The sequence below is a fragment of the Helianthus annuus genome, chromosome 8, assembly GCF_002127325.2.
Source record: "Helianthus annuus cultivar XRQ/B chromosome 8, HanXRQr2.0-SUNRISE, whole genome shotgun sequence".
Taxonomy (NCBI): domain Eukaryota; kingdom Viridiplantae; phylum Streptophyta; class Magnoliopsida; order Asterales; family Asteraceae; genus Helianthus; species Helianthus annuus.
The window spans coordinates 42,534,851-42,556,482 of NC_035440.2; the positions used below are offsets into that span (position 1 = coordinate 42,534,851).

Here is a 21,632-nt window from a genome sequence, read left to right on the forward strand (position 1 = left end):
ATATAATGATAAATGGGATTATATGGTATTACTTGACCTTTTTAAAAAAATGGGTTAAACTTATAAATGTTTGTTAGAATGGCTGGAGCTGAAAACGATGTTGTCGTGCTATCGGCTTCTGAAGAATCTTCGGCAGAATCAGATGACTTTGATGATGATGATATCGGACCACTTATATTTGTTGTGCCATACACGAAACGCTTTGTAAGTTCCAACATAAAGAAAATGTTAAAACATGTGAAATATGTTTTTATAATTTGGTTAACTATGGTCTTTTTCAAATATCTCAACATCATTAATGGAAATTATTGTTATTTTTTCTAACTTATAGCGCTTACCAGTAGAAGTAGCAAGGATCACAGGAATTGACGAAACATTGAAAGTTAAGATTGCCAACAGGCAAAATGTGGAGACAAAACATGATGTTAGGCCGGAGCCAAATAAAAACAGTATCAAGTACGTTGTGAAAGGCTGGGCGAAATGGCTAAAGGATAACAACATCCAAGAAGGTGATCATTGCAAGTTCCAGTACTTTCCGGGTATATGTGTTTTGTTCCATGCTGGTGTGTTCCGCTAAAGGTGATGTTTGAAAGTATGAAAAACTGTTGACCATAATATATGGTAATTTTGGGTAATGATGGAAGCTACAGTAACATATTTGTTTTTAAAAGTTGTTTTGTAGTAGGTTAACATGTTTCTAGTTAACATCTTTATCTATTATGGACTTCTAGTATGAAACAGTGATTATAAATATTCACGGGTTCTACTTTTTGTTTATATGTTATGTTTAATGTTTAATTCATAGAAATATCGTCTTACAGGGATATAACAATGAGGTTAACTATATACAAATAACAAAATTTTATATTATTAACCAGAAAATTATAAAATATATAAATGACAACATCTATATATATAAAAAAATAACTATTAAAAACAATTACAATAACATTTAGGTTAGGATAAATCACGTACGTAACATAAGTTTAATCTACAATTTCCCAAAAATTTCTTTGTAAACAACGTTTGCAGTTTTGTTTGTCGGTCTCCCATCTTTGTCGAATATTAGAACCTTAACGCCATCCTTAGTCTTTACTCTCGACAAAGCAACATAAAGCTGACCATGTGAGAACACGGGATCTCTAAGGTATAGACCAACTCTGGATAGAGATTGTCCTTGACTTTTGTTAATAGTCATCGCAAAACATACGGTTATTGGAAACTGCCTTCGTTGAAACTTGAAGGGTATTTTTTTGTCAGATGGTATCATGCTAATTCTTGGGATGTAAGTTCTTGAACCGACATTACTTCCAGATAATATCTCAGCCTCGATAACACGTTTACCAAGACGTGTGATTTGAAGACGCGTACCATTGCACAAACCGTTTTGCTGGTCAATATTCCTCAAAAGCATTACCGGAACACCCAATTTCAATACCAATCTATGATTTGGTAATCCAGAAACTTTCACACTATTTAACACATCTGGATTATATAAATCTTGATGTAACGGATCATTAATATCCTCAGTAGGACATAAACTATCAGAGCTAAGATACTCTACCTCTTCACCCGGAAACAATTCAAGCAAACGATCATTTATATCATGAACAACTTCATTCTTAGGAGCGAGTATAGCTCTTTCAGAAAAGTAGTGACGGTCTTTAAAACGATCCAAAACTAAAGGATATACAAAGTCAATCAAAGCCTGAATCGGATCATTCTCATCAGTTATCAAAAGATGATCAGGTAATTCAATATGTGAATCACCATCGTTAGAATGACCAACATTGCCTTCGCCAATCTCTAAAAGCCATTTACCAAATTGATTTATTTCCTCGATGTTTGAGGTACTGGATCCTACCGATAAACGCATGTTTGTTGTCAACTTTAACACCTTGCAATGGGACCAGATATGGGATGAACATAAAGATGCGTTTACAATATCTTGCCTGCTTCCATTTTGTACAACCGGTAGGATTTGTCTAAAGTCACCACCAAAGACAATAGCTTTTCCACCAAATGGAAGTTCTGAATTTCGTGAATCAAATACACTCAAAACATCCTTCATTGTACGATCAAGAGCCTCAAAAGCATGTTTGTGTACCATCGGTGCCTCATCCCAAATAATCAACTTGGCTTGGTTTAGAAGATTAGCGACTTCAGTATTAGGCTTGATATGGCAGACCGAATCTTCGTTGAGATTAATAGGAATATGAAATCGTGAATGGGCAGTACGACCTCGTGATAGCAACAAAGATGCAATACCACTTGAAGCAACATTAATAACAATCTGTCCAGTGGATCTAATGGATGCACCTAAAGTTTTCCACAAAAAAGTCTTGCCCGTACCACCATAACCGTACACAAAAAACACACCCCCCTTTCCACTTCTAACAGCATGCATAATTTCATTATACACTGCTCTTTGATCTTCGTTTAGAGAGCTGTGCAGATTATTGAACTCACCCCTAAGTTCATCAATGTCAAACGAAAGCTCCTCGTTTATCAAACGGTTGCTCTCGGTCATTAGATAGTCATCATCAGGATAAGGCATCGTTGAGAACCTGTGCAAGCTGGATCCATTACAAAGAAGAAATTTTTCGATCTTGGTCAATGTTATATTCTTTAAACGTTCATCTGATACAACGAATCCTACAATGAAAACGAAAAATTACTTAATATAACGAAACAATTTGTTCATATAACATAAAAAAAATATAACAAAAAGGATAAAAAAAAAACATACCGCTCATGCCACTATCTTTACGCATATTGTATAAAATGTCCTCGGACATTAGCTCCCACGTTTTCTCCCAAACAACTTCAGGTCTTGAAAGAGTATTAGACAAAAGTAGTGTTCCAAACAAAGAACGAAGATAATGAGCGTTACCAGTGAAACTGGATTCTTTAATACACTCGATATATTCATTGTCATCATCTAACAGGCCACGTGCATAACACGCATCCCTAAAAGTAGGATAAACAACACCTTCATATGTTCTGATTTCTTCAAATGATCTTGGTCCTTTAACCTTGGTAAGAAGAATTCTTAGATAATAAGCCTCACCAAGAGAAGGAGACGCAGAATATATTCTCCCAATAACAACATAATTTTGACGTGGTTGCCAGCAACAATCTTTTAACTTCCACACATATTTTGAAGGAAACTGAACATATGTAAGTTGTCTTGCTTCAGGCTTAGAATTGTTCATCTTCATCCATTCTAAGAAAATCGAAGAATTTACTTGAGGTTTGTGTAAGACATCCTCAATATCGTCGTCACAACTAAATACAACATTTTGTTGTCCTGGTAGATGAAAAGGTAATCTCATGACAGAAGGATACCTATAATGAACCTCGTTGGCAAATATTCTCCAGCTTGCTTCACATGCGGAAACATATCTAGCTTCGTAATATTCTTTAATTTCATCTTTTGGGATCTCCTCATCTGGACCTCTGTCTGAATCAAAAACAGCTACCGTGGCTCGATCAGGTCCTTTATTAATATATTTAAACAAATACTTAATTGAACCCGCCTGATTGCACCACTCGACGTTGATGTGCGCCTGATACCTTTTTAGAAGCTTTTTGTTGTATGGAACTACGCTCCTATTGTCCAAAGTAACACCCTTCTTCACAACCGTGTGACCAGAATCTCTTCTCCTATAAACGGGAAATCCATCAGAATCAATGGAAGTGGATTCCAAAAACTTCTTTGGAAAATTCTTAGAACAACGGTTCCCAACCATGCATGGACATTTCTTGTTGGCATGTCCACAAGGACCATGAATCATAAAGTCACTCACAAGAGAATACAACTCAGGATCCTCGTTTTTATCCGGAATTTCAGCTGAGATAAATGGATCAATGTGTTCAACCGTAGGAAGCTTATGATCAGCTTTCATAAATAAGCAAATGTGTGCATGTGGCAATCCACGCTTTTGAAACTCAACTGTGTAAACAACTACAAAAAAATATATATATATGTTAAATATAGTAGATAAAAAGGAATGACAAAGAAAAAAAAAACTAATAACTTAAATTTGGATATCGAATTTACATACCTGCATTAATATCACCAAAAATTTTTTTTTGCTTCAAATCAGTTATCAATTCATCGAGTTTCATCTTAAACAATCGACAAAGTATGTCAGGTCTGTCTTCTGGCTTAATTGATGAGTCACCGATAAATCTAACAATTTCAGGCCATTTCGGATTACATGTGATAGTGATAAAGAAATCAGGATACCCATAATTCCGACATAACGCCATAGCATCCAAATAGTTTTGCATCATGTATCGAGAACCACCAGTAAACGATGACGGTAATATAACAGGTTGTCCGGTATGACTCAAATCACTCTGACCAACCTCTTGAACATTTTTAAGACTGTTAAGTGAGTCAGATCTCAGTTTGATTTGCTGAAAACGTATGAAGTTGAGCCTCTCACTTTCAATCATTGTGTAGGCATCAACTAAAAACTGCTGAAACAACCTTCTTGCATTAAGAATTAGAGAAAACTTGTTATGTCTATCTTGAATTCTATAAGCAAAAAACTCCCTCATAGTGCAAGTTGGTCTTGTCTTTTTTGTGTTAGGACCAAATTCCCTATGAGGAATATTAATCCTATAGCCATCGTCTCCGTACGGAAAAAGAATCGGATACTGGAGAGCAAGGTAAGAAGGATGTATCTTGAGATTAGGTTCATCAACTATTAAAGCAGCAACTTCGGAACACGTAGGTAAGTTGTATGTCCTTCCGTCACGATCTCTCTGTGAGATTAACCTAAGCTTAAGGGAAACGTTAGGATTCTCGTGCAGGTGGTCGCGTACCATTCTGTAAGTTTTAACCAGCATATTCGTAGAATCTAACATGTTGGTAAGAAACTTTATAAATTTAGCATCAAGTTCCTTTGCCCTTAAAGATGCTTTGCTTGTAGAATCACTGCAAATAAATGATAGATTGTTAATTACAGTATAAAGTTTAAAATAAACAAAAAAAGAATTACATGTTATAACATAACATTAACAAACAGAACCAAAAAAGATACTTACCCAAATAGCAACTCTCTATTAGCAAGCTCGTTCTCAGTATCATAGATATAAAGTTGTGAGAATTTTGGCTGGGCACCCTCCTTAGGAAGAAGACTACCCATACTATGTGCATTCTGACCACTGATTCTATAAACATATGGAGCATTTCCTTTGTTTATTTTAGTATCGACTTTTCCTCCCATTGAAGTAAAGGAAAACATAGAATTGTAACGTCTTATATTCTTTAAGAAAAACTTGCTTTCTTGATCTAAAGAGGAAAAAAGCATCTGATAAGACGGATGAGAATCTTTATATTCAGGCAAGTCAACTTTACCATATCCACAACATAAGCTATATGTTTGTTTTTGAAGGGTAATGCGACCCTTTCCACCTTCGGTAGCCCATAACTTTGCAAAGCATAAACCACACGTAAGTGATTGGTCACCATGGTCAACGTAATCTGAACATTAAACACGAATTTGAACATTAAACACAAACTGAATAATTTTGTAGAAGAGTTAAAATAAGAAAAAAAATACGACTAACATTACTAACTTACCTTTGGATACGCCTTTGGTGGCGTCTGCAACAATCTCGTGAATATGATTTTCATCATCAGATTCAAGAGGAGCCATTGGTATGGCTTCTATTTCAATTGGTTTATGAATAAGTCTACGCTTTCCAGAAGAAATCTTTTTTAGCGAGGTAATTTCGGATATCGAACATCTTGTGTTACGTTTATTTGTTATTGGAGGATTAAAAGAGTAGCGGTCATTCAATGGTAAAGTTGATGAGGTTGCAATATTATCTAAATAACAAAGAAAAAAATACTTGTTAGTTAAGTATATGAATTCTACAAATAATAATGTATGTAAGAATATAATTGTAACATTTACCGTGTGATATAGGAGTCAAAGAAGACATAGCATTAGAACAATATGGTACACTGGGAACTTGCGTACGTATGTTTGTAATACACGACAGTGGTGTAATGTTTTCCTTGTTTGACAGCATCATACGTCGTCCTGATGTTGAAGAATGATGCAAAACATTTGTCCTCATATTTTTACTTGAAATTGGCCCCGATGATAAAGGTACGTTTCTCGAAGATTTAGAATTATTTCCTATTCATGAAAAAAACATGATAACACAAAATAATTATTTAGAAACTTATTTGTTGACATTTTTTGGTATAAAAATAAAAAAAATTATAAAAATGAAAAAGTAGTAAGTGTTTGTTATTGGGTATGATTACCTGGTGTTATGTTTTCTATATTTGCAAAGGGTGTACGGTTGGGTGTTGTATACTTATCTTGTAGTACATTTCCTTCCTTCCTCATTGTAAAAGGTGTAAAATTTGAAGATGTTACGTTAACCAAGGAATCTAAATGATTACCTAATACGATATAAAAATAGTTAGTATAAAAAGTACTATAACATAATTGCAGTTGACAAAGTAAATCCATAATGTTAATTCTATAACATTAACTACATTTTAAAAGTTAACTTACGTGTCGGTATAAGAGTTGATGATTGGGTAGTAAATGTTGGTATTGAAAAATTGGGAGTTAAATTCTCTTTGTTGTTCAAAATAAAACGTGTTGATGATGAAGAGGTTGAGCATCCACTTTTAGAAATCAAATTTCTACTAATCCTTGATCTCTTACTATCAAGGTATAGTTTTCTTAACTTCCGCCTATGTTTAGCCCGAACAGCTGAAATAGTAAAATAGAAAAAGTTAATAAATGTTGACATATGGTTCTTTAGTATATTTATTAAAATAATTATTTGTTAGACATCACGTTAATTAACAAACCAATGATATTATTTCGTTTACTAATGTAATAAATTAGGTTGCCTTAAATAAGTATGTTTGCTCAATATTTAACTTATAATTATAGACATATTTAGATTCAACATTTCCATTATTATGTCTGGTTGGTTACGAATAATAAACATTTACTATGTTAGAATAAAATATTAAATTTTAATGTTTTCTTGGATTAAAACCAAAATGAGGTATGAAAGACAATGGTTTTGGTTATTAGAATCTGTTATATGTATTATCGATTTTATATAAAAATGAGATTTATAACAGTAAATGATATAAATATATGTATTATAAACATATATGAATATATAAATGAAAAAAAATTACCTCTAACAAAATAAGCCGGAAGTGCTGTTGATTTTGACTTCTTATAATCAAGATATATTTTTCTTAACCAACGTCTATACTTACCTTCGTCAGCTACAAAGAAAAAAAAATGAAAAAAAGTACAAATAATTGTTGAATGGATTTTGCGGGAAAATGTAGTTGTTATAATATATAAATATTTCGAAAAAAATGTTGAATAACAATTTCTATATTAGAAGAAAGTATGAAAACACGTACACTTATTACCGATGCCAGGGTGTGGAGGTTCAGAAGAATATGAAGTAAGCTGTTGAAACGTATTCTGCATTTTGTTAACACCACAGAGTACTACAACAAAAACCATAAAAATTTAAAATGAAAAACAAATGCATGAATGAAAATTTTTTTAACAAAATAACTAAAAAATTAATGGAAATATAAAAAGTGATTAACGAAATGTTTCAACCGTATAAGGAACTCGAGAATGAAAATTCACAAAACCATGAGATGCTAGTGAAAAGAGTATGAAGTGTTGCGAATTTATAGAACTACGCTATTAGTTATTTATGGAATGAATACTATAAATTGGTAAAATGATATGGAAGAAAATTAATGACATTAAATATAAAAACAATCTCACATTTATTGGTGATTGATTAAAAATGCTAAAAATTGGATTTTCTATAAATAAGTATAGAAATGTAACGAAAATAAAAATTTGACATATTTAAAATATTACTTAAAAAAGTTTAAAGGTGTAATGGAATATTAAATATCATATATCATATATAGTTTTATAAATGTAAATGTTGAATTGATGACAAAAAATTAATAAATGTTAAAGGTTAAATTTAAGTTTGATTTAGTTATGTTTATGTTTTCGGATGAGTAAATTAAAAAAATTAGAGTCATCAACGTACTCTAGTAAAAAAACGAATATAACAAAACATGATTGACAATCAAACAATATTTAACCAAACATGAATATGTCATAACGCATACCGCAAAACAGATAATGTCTTTAAACATAAAATTAGTCATAGCATACCAAAAAAAAATCCAATACTGAAAAAACAAATAATTTGTTTCTTATTAAAAACACCCTTTGACAAATATCCTTCATCAATTGTTGCTTAGATCTTCGTCAACAGCCTTCTTCTCAACACACATGCGAGGCTTACTCGCTGACGACCCCACTCCCTCATCATTCAAATAAACATCATCCAGGTTACGCTTCATATCAGAAGATGGTTGCTTCAAGTCACTCACGTAATCCTTCGACACAGGTGTGGTGTTATCCCCAGTGTAAGAATCCGCATCCTTAAAGAAATAAAAAAAAAAGTGCTTAGACAACATTAAAATTACATAAAAGTGAATTTCCAATTGAATACCTTGAAACTGTCACCACCGGTAGCTTGGAACTCAGACTGAGTCATACCAAAAGAATCAGATACATCAAGCTGTAACAAAAATGAGAAAACAAAAGAAAATTTGTTGAAGATATTTTAAACAGTTATGAAAGTAAATGTATATCTACATTTAGAAAACGTAAGCTTACTTGGTCAATTTTGAATTTTTTGTTCAGCTTATCCAACATGTCTTCATCAGTGGTAACAACTGAGATTCCATAATTCTCGACAGCATTCACAGTATTAAAGTCACTTACTTTAATCACGAAAGCACACTTTATGTTAAGCAATGATTCAAACTCAACTGGATATTCTCCGGGATTCTCATTCGACCTCAATAACTATATATTACATAATATACGGTGTGGTTATGTAAAATATATAAAATTTTAATTACAACTGATTTTTAATAAAGTATAAATATAAATAACCTCGTCCTGAATTTCTATAAGTTCCTTTGCAGTTTTACCAACAAACTTCATCGCCTCATGATCAAACAATGTAAGTGTCACCGTACCAGTTGAATCTTGAACACGCACCGGTATTTTGAACCTTAAAAACATAGTTTAAATATTTAAAAAGGTATATATATTAATACATACGTATTCATGAATATATAAAAATACAAGCTACATTGTCTTGTATAACACAACAATAGGTAAAAGTAGGAATAAAAAAACATTTTACCTGGACAACGGGAAAACTTCTTTACCGTTACAATCCTTGTTAGAACATTGATACAACTTCTCATCTTTAACATCACTTGTTCCATCATCCTTATCATATGTTTCAAACTTTTGCTCAACTTTGGACTTGCAATAGTTGCACCCATCATAATACCACATCTTATCTGAAACAATTGCAACGATAGTCCCAACAACAACAACTTTCTTTGGCTGTTTACATAACAAAAGACAACAATTAGACTAAACTTTACATATAATTTAAAATATAACATATGAATTGTTAATGAGAACCTCTAGGATTGATCCAAGATAAGCAATTGGTGAAAAAACATCGTTCTTTAAAAATTCATCTTCGACAGAACACATGATATATGACCCAGCATGGCTACTCGACTCAGTTGAAGCAGCAAGTTTTGCAAGAAACCTATAGAACAGTTTGAATAAAAATAAACTTCAATAAACAAAAAATAAATAAATAACAACATTAAAAATAAATAAATAAATATTTATTATAATATGACTTACTTTTGCCTAAACAATAGCATGTCATCAAAGTTGTCGTTAATGAAAATTCTTGAACCATCAAAGTCATTAGACAAACCCCATTTTCCTATTGTAATGTGCAAAAAGTAATCATTAAATAAAATATATATAAAGTATCAACATCTAAATAAATTGTAATATGAGGTAAGTAAATTGGTTTGAACTAAATACCTTTGTATGTCTTAACAACACCGAAATGGACAACAACGACAACATGTGCTTCACGCTTTTCACTAACCATGTAAGAATACATGTCCTTAGCGTAATCATCCCAAAGAGTTAAATCGATCTGAACATCTCTACAAAATATTATAACAAAAAATTATAAGATAAAAAACATTTTGTAAATTTGGAAGCCTAATATATAATATAAAACATATAATTTATGAATAGTGCTATTACTCAATATCTTGAAGCTTAAGATTAAGGCGTTTCCCTTTGCTACCATCCTTTTTGTTCGTATCCTCGATGTTATAACAAACACAAACATAACCAATGACATCTAAAAAAATATTGAAAAATACATAACAGCACATCATTAAAGTATAAATATGTAAAAAAAACATAAAAAAATACCTAAAACAAATATTATTGTATATAAATAATGAAAAATTATTACGAAAGATACATACCTACTGTGGTACCCTCCTTTATTTTCTGTGACAGAACATCGTTAAAATCAACAAAATTGAAAACATACTACGGACCATCCCAATTTTTGCACTTCTCCACCAACGTATGGTAGTGAAAAGATAACTTTTGATTGTTAGGTACAATCTTGAAAAACGTAGTGTTGGCAGCAAGAGAAGGACGTTTTATGATTAAGCATTCATCAACAATAAGATGCCTCTCAAACTTTGAAAATAGCTTATGCAAGCAAAATGCTTGGATCTTGGTACCCTGTAGGTAAAATCCATAAAAACATGCAAAAGATATCTTAAAAGGATATGAAACTCAGTCTAATTAAAACAAAAAAGAATAAATCAAAAATTTACCATCTCATCCATCAGTATCATATCTATACGATAAGTCTCTCTTTCGTTAGCTCTCATTTTCTTCCTCCACAAACTAACAATTTTAACCTTGATAGTGTAGTTTGTGGAAAGAGCATCAATGTCGTTCAGCAAGGTGATCTGACCTTCGATTTCCATTGTAGCTAAGATGCAATAAGTTTAGAAGTAGGGTGTTGAAAAACTAATTGTTTGCCATAAACAGAAAACAATTGATCTATTTATATAAAACAGTAGAACGTATTATTTTTAGAAATATAATATTAATATATGTAATCAAAATAAACATCTTTTTTAAAATACAATAAATAAGGAAACAAAATAATTTATAAATCGATATAGGTAATTAACATTTATGAAAATTTGCATAAATGAAAACTATACATGTTAATTATATACACTGGATTTCGGTATAAGATTTTAAATTTTTTTGAAAATACATAATAAGAAAATGAAGGTTATATTGTATTGTATTGTATTGTATCATCTCTATAGATATATATTGAAAGTTGAATTTATAATATAATAAGAAATATAACTAATTGGTTATTTATGTTAAATATAGTTGACAAAAACTTATTTTGTATCATTTCGAAGGCATAATCCAAGTTTAAATCTGACAATCATAGTTTTATGTATATAGAGATATACAATATTCATTAAAAAGGGGATAAATATTAGTTTAACTAATGTTAAATTTATTTGAATGTTTAAGAAAAAAGTGTGTTTACTTTCATTTTTTAATAAATTATTAACTTCATTAGAATCTGTCAATGATTTTTTAATTGTGACAATTGACCATTAACTGTTAAACATATACAATAGATTTTGAAAATGATGACAAAATTGATTGTTTAAAATAACAGTTAATATATGAAAAAATATAAAAACATAAAATTGAAAACCAAAACAAATGTCAATAACCATAAAAACCATATAAAAACTTAAAAAGTAACATATGGAAGCCAAAAATCATGACATAATTGTTTTATCTCTAATTACTAAGCCTAACGTAAGGTACAACCAGATCAACACTCAAAACCTGGTCATTTTCATCAAAAGAATAATGAACCCTGTCACGGACCTTAATTCCAGCAGCTTTCATAAACTTCTTCCAACTGGTTAAAGCATATCGCCATCCAGATCCATCGCTTTTCCTTTCACGTCTGGTACCGTGAGTAAATTGCTTTGGCGGATCCAGATGATTAAGTCTAACGGTGATATCTCTTAAACCTTCATCAAGTCTAGCCATACGTGAAACAGGATCGGGAATCCTCTGTATTGTTGTACAAAAAAAAATTAATTAAAATTATGAAACCAAAATAACAGTGTTTAGAAAGAAACATATAAAGTTTATATAACTTACAAAATAACGATCACCACCCGTACGAACAAAATGACGAACACCACCAGGTAATACTTCATAAACATCATCTAAAAATCGATAGGTGCAACGTCAGTCTGAAAATTTAATATATAGAACTGAATTAAAATAAACATGCATAAAATATTCAATGGCGTACAAATATGTAACTTACCTCGTCGACCTCTAAATCCGGAAAATTCATTTCAAGACCGTTTATCCCACAAACTTTTAAATGGAAAAAATTACCAAATGATTTTGTAAAAAATAGAAAACAACCATCCTTCAGCTGTAACTGACTAACAATTACATCAATACCAACGGAAAAACCTACTTTTCCGTCAGATGTTTCAATGAGAACGTCAAACGTGTTGTTTTCTGTAACTACAGTAGAGATTACATCATTTGACGAATAATCATAGTGTTTTGGCAGGATACATTCAGGAATGACCTGTTGGAAGGATAAAAAATAATCAGCAAAAAGTAAATTACATATAACTAAAGTAATACATCAATAGAGTATGAAATCTCTATATATAACTTATCTTACATAAAATTGAGATGATGTAGGGAGCAGATACGTCCAAAAAGTGCTATTACTAAGCCCATCAACAAAATATGTTAACTTAAAGGTAGTAGAATCTATAGGATTAAATAATACCAAACAACCTATGGTTAGTCGTAAATGTTCTACAACTTTGGACCAACCATGAAAAAAGAATATTTTTCCTTTAGCAGCGCTTAATCCAACATTAAATACTCGGCCATCTTCTGTGTGTATATCAACATTCGTAGGACATTTATATACACCCCATAGTTTACACACAGCGGCATCTGGAATGCACTAATAAAAAAAAGAAATTGATTTATTATTATAGGGAAAAAAATATAAACAATACAATAATAAAAGACTGTACTTAATAAGAAGATAGAGAAAATAAAAAAAAATATTTATTAAGTTGTCATTTACCATAATAAACTCGTCTGCTTTATTCATGTGCCTACAGAAGCAGGGTCCCCTGAAACTGATTTAAAGATTACGATGTTAATCAAATCTCTTATGTTAAGGTTAGCATGATAAAAAAAATTAAAACAAAAGACAAATTCTAAAAATGACATACCTTGATGAACTTTCAGCCATATGAAATACCTACATAAATAAAAGGTTACATAAACAAAGCACGTCAGATGTAGTTAAAGATTATTTTAGAAAATGATTTGCATTGACATTACTATAAACAAATTACCGCAGTATAATAAAACCTAGTATACTATGATCAAATATAGATAAAGTTAAAAATGAAAAAATATATATATTACTGAACAAATAATATAAATTTATATGACAATAAGTATCATCGCATGTATAACATAAGCCTAAAAAGTCCATCAGACTGAAAAAATCATATAAACAAAATCTTACGAAATAGTAAGCATCAAAAATCGCCGTTAGATCAACATGAAAATCAATGCTAATGGGATTAAGGATCTGGAATGACATTCCCATCATTAAAAAACATAATGAAATATAAGTGATTAGAAATCAACTCATATAAAAAGTAAAGACAGACATTGATTTCTATCGGATACAGGGTTTAGTGTAAATAACGTTAAATACCAAAAATTAAAGATAAATCTAAAAAATGTTACATTCCAAAGGGAATTAGGGTTAAATAAACATCAAAATACATTTAACACATAACATAAAAGCAAATAACACATGAATAAAAACTAAAGAATTAATTTAAAAAAAAAACTTACAGATTGTAAAGCGATATGTGAACTTGAGGAATGGATTCAATGAATTGTAGATATAGATGGTATGGATAGAAGAACGTCAACCCATATATATATGTAGATCCACTTAATAAATTCATTGAACTTATAGAAACCGATGGTATTCTTGGAATAAGATTGGAGAGAAGTTGAAGAGTTGATTGGAACCATAACTGCAAAAGGAAGTAAATAATATGTTAATATGAAATTAATTATAGAAACATTGACCAATTATATAAACAGACAATTAATTACATTTAATCATATTTAAACCAAAATTCAATAATTTTTAACACAGATTATTGTTAATTAAAAAAAAAATAACGGAAAAATATACAAAAACAAATTAGGTGGTTTGATCTAACATCTGTTCCTTGACAATTTCCGTATTCCGATTGTTTTGACGGAATTATTAATTTAGAAAGAAGAAACAATCATAAACAATCAAGCAAAACATCTGATCTAGATTTAGGTTTTTATTTAACAACACTAAGCATGTTCAATCCATTAGAATAAATATGAATCCTACATAAACAACAAAGTGAAAACAAACATATTCAAGATTTATGATCGGATCCTCAAGAATCAGACCAAATCATAGTTGACAAAAGCAGAAACAATGTTTTAAAAGATAACTATGTATATAAATTAATAACATACAATCAAAGTCAGATCTTCATTCATAATGTATATAACAAATATTTATATTCAATTTAGCGTTTTTACCTTTGATCTTGAAGTAATTTTCGTAAAGAAGGTGAGAAGATAACCGATTGAATGTTCTTGAGGTTGAGAGAAGAAGGTAAAGTTGAGGTAGGTATGATGAGAGATAAGAAAATGAAAAACTTTATAAATGATCCGAAATTATGCATTGGGTCAACTCGGAAATGGAAAACCCGAACCACAACAATCCGGATCCCGCATCCAATTTTGTTCATATCGAGAAAGGCTATTGCTTTTGTTAATTCCCTCCTAAACACCAAAAATGAGGTTGCCACATCAGCAAAAATGCCCCAAATTCAATGACACCTAGCCCAAATCACTTCTCATTTATATATATATAGATATATATATATATATATATATATATATAGAGAGAGAGAGAGAGAGAGGGGCTCATGCGAGAACCACCCTTATTGTGAGAACCTTGAGAACCAATGTGAACACAACCTAAAATAGCTAAAAAAACCTAACCCCCCCCCCCCCAAAAAAAAAAAAAACCTAAACCCCCCTCCCCTCCCCACCCCAAAAAAAAAACCTAAAACACCCCCCCCCCCCACAAGCTAAAATGCTAAAAACTAAACCCCCAAAAAACCTAAAAAAATCTTTAAAAAATCTAAAATTTTTTTTTTGAATTTTTTAATATTTTTTATGTTAAAATCGCTACTTTTAAAAGCCAAAAATTTTTTTTTCTTAAAAAAAAAATTTAAATTTTTTTTTTTTGGTTTCGAAAAGTAGCGATTTTTTTATAAAAAATATTAAAAAATTCAAAAAAAATTTTTTTGTGTGATTTTTAGCTATTTTTAGGCATTTTTGGTGTGTTCACATTGGTTCTCGCGGTTCTCACAATAAGAGGTGGTTCTCGCATGATCTTCTCCATATATATATATATATATATAGGATTAGGATCATGAGTGAACAACTTCTTGAGAGTGAACTGAGTGAACTAATTTTGGCCATTGATCATTTTTTAGATTAAAAGGGTAAGATTGACATTAGCCAAGTACTTTTAATGAAAATCCCTTAATTTTCTCCTCTCTTAACTCTCTCTCCCTCTCTCTCATTTTTAATTATTTCTCTATTATTTTAATTATAAGAGATTGAAGGGCTAATGCTTTTTAAATAAACTGTTATGTTCCTTTTAAAATTAAATATTAAACCTAATTAAATTATGATTTTTAACATATGTGTATACAGGTCAGTTTACATCTTGTTTTCACGGGTTAGTATAAACCTGATTTATACACTTGTGTATTATTCAAGTACATATGTGTATACGGGTCGGTATATACCAGACGTATACACCTGTGTATTATTCAAGTACATAGTGTATACATGTCGATATATATCAGACTTATACACTTGTGTATTACTACATATTGTTTCCACTGTACATCTTTTCATCAATCATTGACTTAATACATATATGTATAGAGAATGTAATTAAATATTTTTAATTGTGTTCTAGCTGGAACAATATTTGATAATGTTTGTAATTTTTTAAAATTATGAAATATTAAGTTAGGTAATATGTGAGAGAAAAAAATATAGAGAATGTAATTAAATATTCTTTTAATTGGAAAGAGAAATCAGGAGAGAGAAAAAATTAATTAATTAATTAAATGAAGACAGAAATATACAATTATACCCTTGTGTCTATTAAAATACTTGTAAGTTACAAAAGATAATTACAATCTTGCCATTAAAGAAAAAATCTAGATCTACAAAATCAATGGTCAGGATAAGTTCATTTTGTTCACAAATAAATCATTGTTCACTCATGAACCCTACCACACACACATATATATATATATATATATATATATATATATATATATATAGGGTAAGGTTATTGTAAAAAAGACCAAAAGTGTGAGAAAGGTAAGAAAGAATCTCAGCCACTAGATCTAAATTAATTGAAAAGGGTAAACAAGTAATTTTATCATTAATTCAATTAATTAAAAACTTCCCATAACCGCCACCTTAATTATAGGAAGTATATAACACCATTCAGCAAGTATATAACACCATTCAGCAAGTATATAACACCATTCAGCAAATATATAACACTATTCAGCATTCAGCAAGTATATAACACCATTCAGCAAATATATAACACCATTCAGAAAGTATATAACACCATTCAGTAAGTATATAACACCATTCAGCAAGTATATAACACCATTTAGTAAGTATATAACACCATTCAGTAAGTATATAACACCATTCAGCAAGTATATAACACCATTTAGCAAGTATATAACACCATTCAGCAAATATATAACACCATTCATCATTCAGCAAGTATATAACAACATTCAGTAAGTATATAACACCATTCAGCAAATACATAACACCATTCAGCAAGTATATAACACCATTCAGTAAGTATATAAATCATTCAGCAAGTATATAACACCATTCAGCAAGTATATAACACCATTCATTGACTAAACATCTGATCGAAACATTTTCTCTCTATATAAGTATAGCAATATGGTACTCATATTAAAGATTAAAAAACGCTCGTTATTATGGTGTAATTTTTTTTTAAAAAAGTTACGTATAAAAAGTTATTGACGTTTAAAAAAGACGGGGGGAAGTTACATGTGCATTACCTAATTTCTAGTGGGTTTAAAAGACTATATTGCCCCTAGATATTTCAAATCAGTCCAAATTAATAAAAATATTTTACAATTTGGTCCCTATTGATCTCAACCATTAAATCAAAAGATCTAATGGCTGAGATTATTTCTTACCATTCTCACACTTTAGGCCTTTTTTACACGATCCTCTACCTATATATATATATAATGTTTAAAATACAATAGTCCTTAACGTGTGATGCGTACGCATAACATGCATAATTAAGAATATAGGGTTTACTTATGCGTGATTATGGTTTTTTTTGTTCATGTGTGACTAGGGTTTGAGTTTTATAACATGCGTGATTTACTATTGTACGCACCACACACTAAGAACTATTATACATAACCTTCCTCTAAATACGTATAACCTAAACTATATTTTTTTATTCATTTATACTTACTTATATTTGCATTTTAATACACTTCTTTTATATATTCATCACAACTTTCTTTTAGTAAAATATAAGGTAAGTAAAACTAAAAAGAAAAATAAATAACTTAAATCCAACCCACCCACGCCCATTTGTATTCCACCTCAAAAATCTATCGCGGACGATGTTGCACATTAGATCGTCTGTTCGTTTCTCGTTTGTCTGTTGATATCTAGTCCTCGTCCGTGGAAGCCAATAACCCTTTTCGAGTGGTCTAACTTGCGAGGAAATACTAATCTTTGTAACAAATACATTTTAAAAACATTTCATTTGACAAAATGGGGCTCCTAAAAGATACGAATATGGCATTCTCCAAATTTATTAAGCAATATATTATCATTTGTTATCTATTACAAACAATTGATAGTACGTAGTGCACTCAATCATATTCTATTTTATCATAGATAAAGGCTGTATTATTTCGTACATTTAACTCGCAAAGTGTGTAAAACCTATATGATCATTTTCATTTTATTACAAGGGGGTGTCGAATTAGGCATTTGCGGTCTTGAGAGTCGCGTCTCTTTTGAAACTGAGAAAAACATCATAATGTTTTGCGCATTTCCCTGACTGAAAAGGAAAAAAAAATAGAATAAGGATAACGAAGATGCCATAATTCATGTGTTATATTTGTTTAGATTTAGTAGAAATAATTTGTAAACCACCATACATTTTCATTTATAGAGAATTCCATCAGTACTGCAAATTGCACTTGTGAGGAAATAATAATTTTAAAATATATAAAGATGAAGATCCACTCAATATCAAAATAAAAAATATTCAACAATATTGGAAGTACATGCCAATTATTTAAATTCATCACAACAGTTTGAAAATAAACCACAAGAATGAAGCGATGATGTACCTTGGATATGAGCCGAGTATGCATGATCTATTGGAGCTTAGATGTTGAGACATGAGATCAAGTAAAGAGATGAGTTGGTTTTTGTGCATAGACATGTGTATTTTGTACAAAAATATTCAAAGCTGCAAGGGCGAAAACTAGATTTTATAGCATTTTAGAACCAAAAGTAACATACCAAACACTAGTCATGGGACTATATTGAGATTTCAAACTTTATACATAAAACCAAGAAAAACATCAATTCAGTTGCCATACTCCTCCACATGCCTATAGACTACATATAGTGATACCTAAATATAAACTAAACACCTCCTAATGAGTGACGGACTGATACACTATTTTCATGAGTTTAGAAAATTTTCGGAGGTTAGTTATCCATCACTAACTAAATTTTTTGGTCCCGTTAATGTTGGGTCGCGCATTCATAACCAATCAAGTAATTAACCAACAAATTTCAAGGTTACACTCAAACAATCGAATAAAAATCTAATAACCGTGGTCCAAGAGGTGGTCTCGGTAGAGTCACGTGTTAGACTCGTTTAACTGGCTCGCTCATTTAGCTCGAATTATTACAAAATTGTTCTTGTCATTGAATTATTCATTGTAATTTAATTGTTTATTCTTAGATATTGGGAAAAATTTTTATATGTGTTAATTAGCTTATACTTTATAGTTCATATGCAAAATTTTAAAATCTTAAATTTATTTTTTCTTTGCGGTCGGTATCAATTTTCATGGGGGTCGATCAAGACTAGATCGAATATACACTAAGGTGATGTTTGTTTTTAAGAGGTAAATGCCTGCTGTCTGCGAACCACATTTGCAGATTTCTGTAGAAGAAGAGGTGGACCAAACCTCTGCAGTCTGCATGAAAAAGATTATTTATTTTTAACGTATGTAGATTTCTAAAATAAACTGGTGGTGTACGACGGTGGTGGTGGATGGTGGACGGTGGTGGTGGATGGTGAACGGTGAACGGTAATGGTGGGTGGTGGTGGTGGACGGTGGTGGTGGATGGTGGACGTGGATGGTGGGTGGTGGTTGTGGTAGACGGTGGTGGGTGGTGGTGGTGATGGACGGTGGTTGGTGGTGCACGGTGGTTGAGGTGATGAACGGTGATGGTGGTGGACAGTGGTGGTGCTTAACCCTCTTCAGACCTTAGAAGATCTTAGAAGTGACTGAGCCAAGCCTGCACCAAGAAGAGTTCGCGCAAACGTTTTTTAGTGAAACGTCTTCGGAAAAAACAAACAGTCTGCAGATGATAATATCTGCGCGTGGCTTGCTCGGCGTAGACAGAAGAGGCTGCGCAGATTTTTAAAAAAAAAAACAAAAACCACCTAAACAAAAAAAATTAATGGGAGTTGGCCAACCCCATTTCATTGATGTAGGTATGCCGGAAACTACCTTATTTCGCTTTATATAATTCAATACATTCAACTTTCTATGAAAAGGAAAATATTTTAACACAACCATCAAGGGACTAATAATAATAAAGCATTGATCAATTGCTTAATAATCAAGTTAGATAATTTACTAAGAATTCTTGAAGGTGTGAAAATTGAATGACCATGTGTAGAACCAATTGGTGTCATTGCTTTGTTTTACCGGAAACATGTCAAATGATCAATTGTAGAGCTTACAAAAACTTATCGCAAAGATGTGCAATATAGGTTTCTCAACTCATACGTTTTAAGCACAAATTAGAAACCCTTTTAGAGAATGATAGGCCTAAATATTTCGTAACCACTCAGTCCTCGACCACCTGTTCCATAAGACATTTATTTAAACTGAGTGACTATGTGCAAAACCGGTCTACACTCTTGTAATCCTTTGGTACCACATATATGCTTGAATTTAATTCTAAAATCACCAATTCCGGTTACATGCTAGTTACCACCACATTAGCATAGATGAGTTAATGATATCACATTTGCCACATTTAACTTTTGAAACCTAAGGTTTACCGATGATATTGGACAAACATTACCTACGAATATAGCTCTAGAACAACAAATGTAAAAACTAGCATGAAGTCTCCATGTATTCATAATAAACATTTCTAGTGGATTAACAATAACCAATCCATCGCCAAATTGTTGCATTTGACAACGACTGAAAAGTCTAGTAGGAAATCTCATATGAAATCTTCAAATTTCTAACAAATCACCCCCGTCTCATCCATTGCAAATTCAAAATCACCGATAATGAGTGAAAAGACAAAAAAAGACCGCCACAAACTGTTACATTCAATCAAGTCTTTAAGATCCGTTGGTGATTATGCTTGATATTGTTAGGAAATGTCAGTGATTACTAATTACTGACAGATCTGTGACGGATATTATTGTGGTTTTTAGATTAAAACATGAACCATACCATTTAGTAACAGTTTATAGTCTTGTAAACCAAACCAAACCCTTGAATTTTTTAGGGGAAATGGACTGTATCACCCTTAACTATGCAAAATTGGCCAATACGACGCCCAACTTTTAAATTGGCTCCCACCACCCTCTACTCGACAACTTGGTGTCACTGTCACCCTTCGTTAAAAAAATACTAACTGAGTTAGTTTTTTTAAGCTTATGTGGCATGCAGATGATGACTTGGATTTTTATTATGTGACTTGGATTTTTATTATGTTTTGTATCTGATTAAAAATATAAAATTAAAAGATTTATTTTATAAAACCCTACATCAGTCATCCACCCCCCACTTCTCTCTCTCCCTAGCTGCAACACTACTGGCACCATCATCATCATCTTCACCAACCACCCAACACCCTCTGCCACCTCCCCTCCTTCGCCCTTCTCAACACTGCCACCATCAACTCAGCCACCACCTCCTTCCTATGGCGGAAGCCAACCGGCCGATCACTTTTCCGGCGAAATGGCGGAAACCAACTGGCCGGAGATTCAACTCAAAATCAACTCCAGACGCGGTATCGGAACCGGAAACATCATTCACCTGGTCGAACTCGAGTCATCACCGACACCTTTTCTGGCGGCAACAA

General features: G+C 31.6%; 1 protein-coding gene and 1 long non-coding RNA gene across 2 annotated transcripts; both read right to left on the reverse strand.

The window, feature by feature from the left end:
* Positions 1–991: 991 nt before the first annotated feature.
* LOC110869885 lies at positions 992–9,846 on the reverse strand. The gene is made up of 17 exons (XM_035975975.1): positions 9,795–9,846; positions 9,561–9,693; positions 9,271–9,479; positions 9,015–9,135; positions 8,733–8,924; positions 8,566–8,634; positions 8,356–8,494; positions 7,442–7,522; positions 7,280–7,288; positions 6,549–6,752; positions 6,293–6,433; positions 5,934–6,161; positions 5,597–5,845; positions 5,059–5,497; positions 4,068–4,948; positions 2,750–3,967; positions 992–2,655 (listed from the first exon to the last, which is right to left on the reverse strand). The coding sequence occupies exons 1-17, from the start codon at positions 9,812–9,814 to the stop codon at positions 992–994; spliced, it is 5,997 nt and encodes a 1,998-aa protein (XP_035831868.1). The 5' UTR covers positions 9,815–9,846.
* A 2,971-nt stretch (positions 9,847–12,817) lies between these two features.
* LOC110871044 lies at positions 12,818–14,128 on the reverse strand. Its single transcript, XR_002553441.2, has 4 exons — positions 13,947–14,128; positions 13,307–13,335; positions 13,156–13,210; positions 12,818–13,029 (listed from the first exon to the last, which is right to left on the reverse strand). It is a non-coding gene; the product is annotated as an uncharacterized LOC110871044 (long non-coding RNA).
* Between the last annotated feature and the right edge of the window lie 7,504 nt (positions 14,129–21,632).